This window comes from Rutidosis leptorrhynchoides, chromosome 10 (assembly GCF_046630445.1).
Source record: "Rutidosis leptorrhynchoides isolate AG116_Rl617_1_P2 chromosome 10, CSIRO_AGI_Rlap_v1, whole genome shotgun sequence".
Classification (NCBI taxonomy): domain Eukaryota; kingdom Viridiplantae; phylum Streptophyta; class Magnoliopsida; order Asterales; family Asteraceae; genus Rutidosis; species Rutidosis leptorrhynchoides.
Window position 1 is genome coordinate 260511415 of NC_092342.1, and position 11550 is coordinate 260522964.

Sequence of the window (11550 nt, forward strand, 5' to 3'; positions counted from 1 at the left end):
TTCGTAGAAGCACGTTATCTTTGTAAAACATTTGACGTTGGTAAAGACATCACATTTTCATGAATGCAAAACTTGTTTTAAAACAACATGTAGTATTGTACCGTGTAATGGACCTGTTGTTGATGATCCATACACGTTGATTTTGTACGGGGCGTCACAGTATGTCATTTAATGGGTAATTTGGAAATAAAGAAATAAAGTGGTCCATTTGTTTCCACAACGAAGGTCGGGGATTCTCAATGAAGATGTTTTGGCTGCGGTGATTTCTTAGGATTTCGTGTAGTTTCCCTAAAACGAATTTGTGTTTTGATGGTTGGTGTACATATCCATTGCTTGGCACAACTGGTGATTGAGGCAAAGAACCAATGTGTTTGGATTGTGTTTGATCATTTTCTATAGGGGGTGTGGTGTTCAATTGTAATAGACTCGGAGTTTGTATTAAAAGGTTTTGGTTTGCTACTTCTACACCAAAATATTTTATTATGTCTTGGCATTTAATAAACCTTAGTTTTTTAATTAAAAATTACTATGTATTACTTAACTATTGGTTGAGTGGCAAAAAGCCTCAGTTGGTTCTGGCCCGTATCCTTGAAAAAATATGTGCAAGTTCAAATCCTGAGGGGAGTTTTCTACAAGTTTGTGCCTATGGTATCCTTCACTTTGTGTGAGTCAAACAGTTAACTTAATGCATTTCGGGTACGCTTTTCGCGATGGATGCGAGGAGTTTCTTCTTAACAGGTGTGTGAGTGACAAATGGGAGGATTCAATGCCAAGATTGTCGTTCTAAAAAAAATTAGTTATAATAGAAAGTGATGTAAATAAAATTGTAAAATACCGAACCTCAAATATATATATATACTTTTTCCTTCTCAATATAAAGCTGACATTTTCACCAAAAAAAAAATATACTCCGTATTTTTTTTTTCTTTTGGCGAAAAAACGAATACTCATATAGAAACGAGATCGTTTTTCCAAAGGAAAAAACTCTCAACAGAGAATACAAAAGGACTAGAGGAAAACGAGAAGGCTCGCGTCTAGAAAGTAACCAACTAACAAAACTATCTATATGCGAGCCTTCTTAACATCCGAAAAAATGCAAACATATTAATTAAACAAAAAAATGCGAATAAAAGACAAAATACAACGAACGAAAACCTCTGAAGAGAACACGAGGGACCATAACAATTAACCTCTATAGACAAGGGTGCAGAATTCGCTATTCGGAGATTAATCGTTCCGGACTTTGGAAAGATTAATCGGCAATTCGGAGATTAATCGGGGATTAATCGGATTGTACCGTATACATTAAAATATTAAATTTTAAAAATTATGTGTAAATATAGAAAAAAATCATAAATATAGAAATATATTTTAATATAATTGTATAAAATTGTTCATTTTGCTCCAAAAACATTAAAGTTCTAGTTTAGATTCATGTTAAAATGGTAACCTTTTTGACTTTAACCGACTTTGGTTATCAATTTCTATTTTGACCCATCAATTGACGTTAACCGTTTAATTAAATGGATTTTTAAAAATCGAAACGAATTGCTCTTAAAAATGATTAATTGGAGATTAATCGGCGAGTAATCGGGTTTTTTACAGCACTGTATAGATAATAAAATGCAATCGCCTAATCAATTTTATCCCCAAAAAATAAAAAAATAAAAACCCTAAACCCTATTCCACCCGAACTCGAACGAGCTTCTCTCCCTTTGCTTCCCCCGTTGTTCATCACCTTCCAACAAATATCACCAAAACCAATTCAGACAGGCGGCGGCCACCGACTAAAATTTGTACATCGACTTTGTCTTGTTAATCGAAATTTGTTGAAAGAATGGGGAAATCTGCAAAGCGAATGAAAAAAGTGCAGCAGACCACCGATACTACTAGTTCCGACGATGATCATAACATCAAACACCAATTTCACAAAGTAATTACTTATATATATATGTATTTTATTTATATTGTTGGTAGCAAGAGTCATACAGTGACACCTCATTAATGATTGATTAACTGGTATAAAAATGTGAACTTTCAGGCCTATTCACTTAATAATTTCAGCTGATATAAGTTTTAACTGGTTTGTTAGTTTGTGTATATGTTTTTTTTTTTTTTTTCGATAATTAGTATTTTGCTAGTTGAATTTCAAAAATGCCTTTCTAACATGACAAACAATAGAGGATTTAGTTAACTGGCCCTAAATAAAATAATAAGTACTTTTGGCTTGCTAGTTTGTCAGGAAAGGATCTTGTCTTGAATTGAAATGGTTATGAAAATGCAGTTTTTATTAAATGGATAGTGTGTTTTGTTGGTTGATTGTGTTATCTGTATTCTGCAGGTGGATGATGAGAAATATGCAGTCGAGGATAATTACTTTAGTGGAGATGATGATGATGAAGAAGACTCTGATTCCGAAATGGATATTACAAACGTAAATGAAGCTTTAACTTATCTTCCAGTTTGTGACTCTATGTTATATATTCATCACATTACAGTTTTGTTTTTTGTTAAAACAGTTGGAGGCCGAGGAAGATGTCTCTGGAAATCAGGATAGTGATACTGATGGTGAGGATGATAAAAATGAAATCGAGAATGATGAGCATCATGATGATGATGATGAATATGATGATGATGATGATGGTACGGACACAAAAATAGAAGACAACAAGTATGCCGATATGGAAGAACTTGAGAAGGAGTATAATGATCTTCGCCACGAGGAACAGTAAGATTCCACTCTTTATTTTAAAAGTCAACCTTTGCTTTCTATGATATGTTTTACGGGTGGCTTAGCAGTAATTTTACACAATAACTTGAATCAATTTATTCGAGATGTGTGTTTTTCTCTAACAGTTCAAATAAAATATGAGCTCCAGAGAAAATGTGTCGAATGGCTTGGGAATCACCCATGTAGTTAATTAGCATTTTAATTCTAAAAAATATGTAAATTTATTTTAGATGATTCATATTAGCACTTTTTCTTCTCGAACAATAACTGCACTGGGTCATCACTAATATACATGTTCCGAATCGTACCAATGATTTATCTTTTTTGGCTTGAACTTAGTTTCACCTGCTAGCCATCCCGCCCAACCATTGCTAACCTATTCGACTCACCCTTGTCACTTTTTATTGTGTATGTTCAAACTCGTTTAATGTTGTATGAACATGGCTATAACTGGTTTTCATTTCTGAACAATGGAGGACTTATTCAGTTGAACTGTGCATGTAAATTTAGTGACAGTTTCATTTGCATGTACATTATATAATTTGAGGTCCCAAATCTTTCACCTTTCAAGTAATGGTACTTTTTAATCTTTCTTTGCAGGGACCTTTTCAGAAACATACGACGCGACCAAGATGAAGATCTTCAGAAAGGCCAAGCAGTAAAAAATCAAAGGGTACATACTTGTGCGATTTTATGTTTCCATGCTCGATTCAAGTTTAAAGGGTGTCAGATTGTATTTGTTTTTAAGCTTTTAATAATTTAGCTCTTTACTTTCGTTTCATGTCACAAAGTGATTATTACTACTACAAAAGGTTGTTAACCTGTAATTTGATTAGAGGGTTAGGTATTAGGTAGCTATGCATTTCCTACATGTCTGTCGAGGTTGAACTTTCGACCAATATACTTTTCAGTGAATTGTTTTGGGTTATTCTATATATATTAAATATTAAACAGGGCAACTGTAAGTTCATGATTCATCAATAACTTCATTAGAGATAAGGTAAATTTTGTTTTAATATATGATATAGTAATTAGTTAATAGAAGTTTAACAAGGAAAATGTTCTGATGAACCCTGGTCCATGCAAAAATTGACACTTTTTGACCCGTTACATAACCTGCCTGACCCACGTATTTTCACCTCCACGTATGTGTTTCTGGGTTCTCTTATTTTCTGTTATTTCTCTGCTGCTGGTTACTTGTGGATTGATACAAAATTATTGACATTGTTGAAGGCTCTCTGGGACAAAACTCTCGAGTTCAGATTTTTGCTGCAGAAGTCATTCTCAAGCTCAAATCGACTTCCAAAGGTTCGTTTAAATCACAATTTATCATTATCATACCCTTTTAAAATATATGCAGATTATGCTGAAATGTGTAAGTTTCACTTTGATAATTTGCAGGAGCCAATCAGATCTGCTTTTTGCAATTCTGGTGAAGGAGTTAAAGAAGCATATGCAGACCTAATTAATTCAACTAAAAAGACCCTAGATTCTATTCTAAAATTGCAGGAGGTAGATGGTTATGAGAAACTATCCTTTTTAAAAAAAAAAAAAAATCTTTTTAGACGAATTCGTAGTCTCTGTTGCAAAAAGTTGCTATATTTAGCTAAATGTTTATCGGTGATAACTTTTATTAACAGGCACTTGTTGAGAAGAACCCTTCAATAATGGAAGCAAATGAAGGTATGGTGTAATAAAATTGTCTTTAAATATAGCATTATATATGTTTATTTTTTCTTTTAAAATGTTTGTATTAATGGGATATTGGTACAAATTTCTTTTGTTTACAAGGTGATGCTGAACAAAAGGCTTCAAGCTTAGAAGCTTCCAAGAACTCGGTTGATGAAGATGATGAATGGTTTAAGATTTCTCAAATGCAGTCCAGGTACATATACTTCGTGTTCATGTCATGAAATTTTCATACATATAATATAGCATCGTGATTGACATATAGAAAGGGTATGTACTTCCAAGTCTTTGACTTTATCAAAGGGTATTTTAGATGATTGAAAAATAGTTAAATATGTTACTGATGTTTTTGTGATAATGCAGAATTGCTCCATTTAGAGACGGGGCAGTGGATAAATGGCAGAGGAAGACACAGGTGACAACTGGTGCTGCTGGCATGAAAAACAAATTTCAAGCCTTTAATCAGGTATGTTTTATGTGTTCAGGTTTGATCATCTGACTTTTTATATATTTATTTATTTATGAAGTATATACACCATTATCCACCTAATTTTGCAGAATATAAGTGAGCAAGTTGCGTCTTATATGCGGGATCCAAGTAGAATGATCAAAGGGATGCAGCAAAGGAGATCTGTTGTCTCAGCTTTTGGAAATGTAAGAGCTTTCATATATCTATCTGAATATGAATATTGCATTGTGTTATCTTGTGTTTTGTTAACTGTAGGTTAGATTAGTTATTCTTGTTTATTGTAATTTATAGAAATTTGGTAATCATTGTATAATGATATAAGAATAGACAGTGTTGTAAACGGCGGCCGTCTTGGCCGACTAGTCGGTTTGGTGACTAGCACGTCCCGTTTCGCCCAATGGCGTCTGATTAGTCGGTCAACGCTAAAAAGTCAGTTCAGAGTCGGGCAAAGTCGAGTCTGTTTGAGTCGGGTCTGAGTCAGTCAAGTCAGGGTTGGTCAAAGGTAAACATTTTTATATTTATACTCAGATTTCGTTTTGTTTGAAATATTTATGTTTGATTCATTGACGTGTAATATATATATGTTATATATATATATCACTAAAAGTCAACGGTCGATTCGACCTGACTCGACTGACTAGTCGTTTCAAAGAGCAAGGTTATTCTGTACTATTAATAGAAGGAAAAATCAAGAACTAGAATTATGATTAAGTAAACTTTTTACGCCTTTACGGTAACCTGCTAGCGGCATCCTTTTGCTTCTATATCTATCTATGTATCTATATACTGTACAATATATATACCAACACTACCACCTGCTAAATACGACACACGGAAAATACAAAACTATACTTCACTTTGAACTTTTTCAGTTACTTCAAAACAGCACTGGTTTGTGGATCTTTGAAGTTTATATCTGTTATTTAGGATTCAACTTTGCTTACCCGTTTTTTTAAGTTTTTTGTGTTTAATTTAAATTTCGATTCTGATTCAAATTAATGTTTACTGTTTTTGGCAGGTTCTTGACTCAACTATAAATAGTGATGAGGTATGAAATTGTTCTTTGGAGCTATTTTATTTTGATTAATCATTATAGTTTTTCTTAATTGTGATGGTAGAATGATATAAATTCCACCTTTTTTGCTTAATTTTTGGACTAGAACATTCTAAACTTCTATGTTAAGCCATTATTACCTTCACCAATCAACCATAATCTTATCTGATTCCTTGGTCCTGAATTCGGATTTAGGTATTAAATGCTGATGGTGATCCTGAATTGCTCGACGACTCCGAATTTTATCAACAATTACTCAGAGAATTTTTTGAAACAGTTGATGCCGGATCTTCTGGTAAAAAAATTGGAGCTTTGTTTTTTTTATAACGTGGTTTTTTTATGTTTTAATTTTTTTTTTTTGGCTTTAAAGATCAGTAAGCTGTGGATTTTTAACGTTTTCATTTCGTCTGATCATCTTCAGAGACAGCATTTTATGCTCTAAAGAGACTGCAAACTAAAAAACGCAAAATTGTTGATCGGCGTGCGTCTAAAAGCCGTAAGATCAGGTACAAAATGCTTTTTTTGGCCAATAAGGAAGCTGTTTTGTTGCACGATTTTAATTTATTTATTTGGTGATTATACACTGTGTCCCTTTCTTGCACACTGATCACCCATTCAGATCAAAATGGTAGAGTGTAATAATAATGCTCTAAAATAATATATACCTAGAAGCGTTGTTGATTTTTAGATGGATCATTGATCAATTAGGAATGTGATACCCGGTCACAAGTGTTGTAAAAAACAGCCGAGTCGTCCGTCGCTACGGATTTACTTGTGTACCGTCCCAACGGATCTAAAAATAAAAACGGATAAAAAAGGGTCAACGTTAAAACAACGGTAAAATCGGTCAAAAACCTTAAAGACGGTCGTGACGGGTCGAGACGGATTTTGACCGACGTTGACATTTAATATATATTTAATACATTAGTATTATAAATATTATTTCAAATTAAAGGCAAATATTTCAAATTAAACATAAATATTTGCCTTTAATTTTACATATTTATGTTTGAAATATATATAAAAAGTCAATGTTGGTCAACATCCGTCTCGTTCCCGTTATGACCGTTGCGACGCTCCAAGGTCCTAACCGTTTCGCGTCTTTAAAAACCTTGCCAGTCAGAATGGTTGAACTATTATTGATCATATTATTATTAATTGATGCAAGTCTTGGTAAGTTTCTTCTGAATTGTGTGTAAATATTGCAGGTATCATGTTCATGAGAAGATTGTGAATTTCATGGCTCCTGAGCCCATGAACATACCTCCAATGGCTCCTAAATTGTTCGAGAACTTATTTGGGCTTAAAGTTCAAAAACCTGCTTCAGAGTCTCAAGCCTAATCAAAACGTGTCATATGCACTTGTTGATTAAGTTTTGTAGTAATGTATCTGGAACTTTTTATTTATAGCGGAATATGGTTTTAATTCATTGTTTTTTGTGTGTATTCTAGTGGTTACAACATTCTCAAAATTTTAGTTATTCTTACGTCAGTCATTCAGTTTTAGTCATTCAATGCAGGCTGATGCTGACATGGCAGTGAACCGTTTAATCTTGACGTTATGGTGGGTGCTCTTAGACCATTCCAACAATTACATCCATATATTATATTATATTATATTATATTATACCTATATCTAAAAGAGAGAGCCCAAATGAATAGTACGGGTATTTTCGACTTTCCCATTTTTTTTTTTAATAGTAAGGGTATTTTCGACTTTTCCATTTTTTTTTTAAATACTTAAACAAAATTTCATTTGCACAACAAAGCCCCCTACACTTTTATTTGCACAAATCGCCCTCTCATACAGGGGTATAAACTGTCAAATTATTATTTTCATAAAAAATCTTAAGTAAATTCCACCCAAATATTCAACGGGTCATATCTTCTTGCTCGCATCGAGTCAAATTTTTCCGACACCATCGTTAAACTCGAAATAATTTTAGGAACACAATGTCACTAGCTATACGCAAAAACGGACGCTTTTTAAAAAACGCTAAATATTTGTGGTACTTTTCATACACGTTTATTTTGCGTTAAATTTTTAAAAATCAAAAATTCCATAGCGAAACACAGAGATGCACACATATTGTTAATTTAAAATAACATTTAAATCTTTCACGGGTTATACATTTTAGTTCGACTCGAGTTGCGCTTCAACGACATCATCGTTAGCCACGAAATAATTTTACAAACTAAACTAAACGCAATAAAATACATTGAATATCGAACACCCGGCGCGAAGCGAGGGTTCGAACACTAGCTATATCTAAAAGAGAGAGGGGTAATGAATAGTGCTCAAGGGCATTTTTGACTTTTCATATTTTTTTTTTAACTTAACTAAATTTCATTTGCACAACAAAACCCCCCACACTTTCTTTGAAAAATCAAATCGGCCCCTCATACAGGGGATACAAGTGTCAAATTACCATTTTCATAAAAAATCTTAAATAAACTCCACCCAAATATTCAACGGGCCATATCTTCTCGCTCGCAACGAGTCAAATTTTTCTGACGCCATCGTTAAACTCGAAATAATTTTAGGAACACAATGTCACTAGCTATACGCAAAACGGACGCATTTTAAAAAACGCTAAATATTTGGGGTACGTTTCATACACGTTGATTTTGCGCTAAATTTTTAAAAGTCTGCAATTCCATAGCGAAACGCGGAGATGCACATATATTGTTAACTTAAAATAACATTTAAATCTTTCACGGGTTATACCTTTTAGTTCGACTCGAGTTGCGCTTCAACGACATCATCGTTAGCCACGAAATAATTTTACAAACTAAACGCAACAAAATACATTGAAAACCGAACCCCCGGCGCGAAGCGAGGGTTCGTACACTAGTTATATTCTAAAAGACATAGTCGAAATGAATAGTAAGGGTATTTTTGCTTTTTCATTTTTTTCCCCCATTTGCACAACAAAGCCCCCATACTTCTCCAAAGAAATCAAATCGACCCTCCATACAGGGGGTAAAGTGTTAAATTATCATTTTCATAATAAATCTTAAACAAACTTCACCCAAATATTCAACGGGCCATATCTTCTCGCTCGCATCGAGTCAAATTTTTACCACACCATCGTTAAACTCGAAATAATTTTAGGAACACAATGTCACTAGCTATACGCAAAACAGACGCCTTTAAAAAAAAATGCTAAATATTTGGGGTACTTTTCATACACGTTTATTTTGCGTTATATTTTTAAAAATCGACAATTCCATAGCGAACGCGGAGATGCACATATATTGTAATAACATTTAAATTTTTCACGGGTTATACCTTTTAGTTCGACTCGAGTTGCGCTTCAACGACATCATCGTTCGCCACGAAATAATTTTACAAACTAAACGTAATAAAATACATTGAAAATCGAACCCCCGGCGCGAAGCGAGGGTTCGAACACTAGTTATACATCTAACACACAAAAGTTATGAATAGTATTTAGGGGTATTTTTGACTTTTCACCTTTTTTCCTTTTTCAATTTTAACTAAGTTTCATTTCACCAACAAAGCCCCCACACTTTTTCCAAAAAAACAAATCGACCCCCCAAACAGGGGGGTAAAGTGTCAAATAATCATTTTCATGAAAAATCTTAAATAAACCCCACCCAAATATTCAACAAGTCATATCTTCTCGCTCGCAACGAGTTAAATTTTTCTGACACCATCGTTAAACTCGAAATAATTTTAGGAGCACAATGTCACTAACTATACGCAAAATGTAAGCTTTTTAAAAAATGCTAAATATTTGGGGTACCTTTCATGCACGTTGATTTTGCATTAAAATTTTAAAAGTCGACAATTCCATAGCGAAATACGGAGATGCACATATATTGTTAATTTAAAATAACATTTAATCTTTCACGGGCGATACCTTTTAGTTCGACTCGAGTTGCGCTTTAACAACACCACCGTTAGTCACGAAATAATTTTACAAATTAAACGCAATAAAATACATTGAAAACCGAACTCGACGCGAAGCGAGAGTTCGAAAACTAGTTAAAACTAACACGTTAAATTACTTAATTAACGGCAACAATTACATTCATAAATTAAAACTAAAATGTTACATTACTTAATTAACGACTACAGAATCAGAATTAAACTAAAACACAATAAAATATTAAGTAAACAACGGCAACTTAAGATAGAGCTATTTTTCATCAAAATCGTCAACGCTTTTTGTATTTCCTTTCGATATTTGCTCGAGCTTTCATCACCAATTCGTATTGTGTTGGAGTCAATTCGGATGCAACCAGAAGGGTGAGAAACGTTAAACTATACACAACATTGTACGTGTCTCGGGTTCCTTGTATACTTCCCCATAGTTCGCTTGTGGCATTTGCGGTTTCGATAACCGATTTTCGGGCTTCCGCAGGCAACAAATGCATGCCGTATCTGATGAGTCCGAACTCCTTTGACTCTTGGCACTTGTACGACCCGGTGGACGACGCAGAGGTTGTTCTCGGAATAAATTCTCAAACTGACGCGGATCGGTATCATGTGTTTGTTCCGGTGCACCAGTGGGTGGCTCGGTCACGTCTTTCTCTTGTTAACGACACCCTCGAATGTTAAAAAATTCCGGACAGTCTTTGATAACTTTCCATGCTTCCTCGTAAATGAAGTTACGACCTGTATCTTCCTTAAATGCGTTGTGTGTATGTGATATTATATCCACGTCGTTTTGACCACTTTCTGCGTATAGTGTCCGACGAAAATCTTGACATCTTTCACCATTTTGCTCAACTTACTCGTGAGTTGATCCGGTTGACGTTTTTCGGACACTTGTGATTTGTACCTTTGTCGGATCGTACTCCAAAATGATTCTTTTGATTGGTTGTTTGAGGTTTCCATATTTTCGGACACTTGTGTCCAAATCATAGCCAAAAGTTGACTTTCCGCATCCGATTCCGACGTTTTTTTTTGCATTTTACTTTTTTTTTAATATTCAGAGCGGTTCCAATGACTTCTTCCGATTGACTTACTTCAATTTTTCTTGAACCTCTTCGACTTCTTCATCATTAGATTCGGTTTCGAATGGAATTTGAGTTGGAATTCGAATTGGTGTTTGTTGTTGGAAAATAGGTTGTCTAATGGTTTGTCGTTGGAAGTGAGTTTGGTATGGGTTAGTGTATTGTGGTTGGTATGTGCTACTGTATTGCTGTTGAGGACTAACTATGGGAACTTGCGAAGCATATGACGCGAACCCCATACCTTGGTGTGTGTTCGAAGACGAGCCGGAAGGTGAAGAATACATTTGTGAATCAAGTAAATTTTAGAAAAGTCATGACTTAGTTGAATTTTGAGTGGAACAGATGGTTTGTTTTGAGGTGTTTGTTGATTTTTCTTGGTTGATTTTTTAGGCATATTGATAGCTGAAAGTGTATGTAGGTGTTTGTTGAAAGTGTATGTAAAGTATGTAGCTGAAAGTGTTGTAAAAATGAGTGTTGTTTGAGTTTGTTTATATAATGTATTTGATTGTGTTAAATAAAACGTAAAAAGGAAAAGAAGCCGTAATACAACGGCTATATAGCCGTTCAAAAACAAATTGGGCCCCCTTTCTCGTGCTCATTTATGCGTGGGGAGGAAATGAAA

At 34.3% G+C, this 11550-nt stretch overlaps 1 protein-coding gene across 1 annotated transcript; it reads left to right on the forward strand.

Annotated features, from left to right (window-relative positions):
- Nucleotides 1-1664: 1664 nt before the first annotated feature.
- LOC139872438 (uncharacterized) lies at nucleotides 1665-7493 on the forward strand. Its single transcript, XM_071860312.1, has 14 exons — nucleotides 1665-1933; nucleotides 2342-2434; nucleotides 2520-2728; nucleotides 3332-3404; nucleotides 3965-4039; nucleotides 4133-4243; nucleotides 4372-4414; nucleotides 4523-4616; nucleotides 4784-4886; nucleotides 4979-5074; nucleotides 5908-5937; nucleotides 6139-6238; nucleotides 6365-6449; nucleotides 7152-7493. Exons 1-14 carry the CDS (start codon nucleotides 1838-1840, stop codon nucleotides 7282-7284), a joined length of 1341 nt encoding a protein of 446 aa, XP_071716413.1. The 5' UTR covers nucleotides 1665-1837; the 3' UTR covers nucleotides 7285-7493.
- The last annotated feature ends 4057 nt before the right edge of the window (nucleotides 7494-11550 follow it).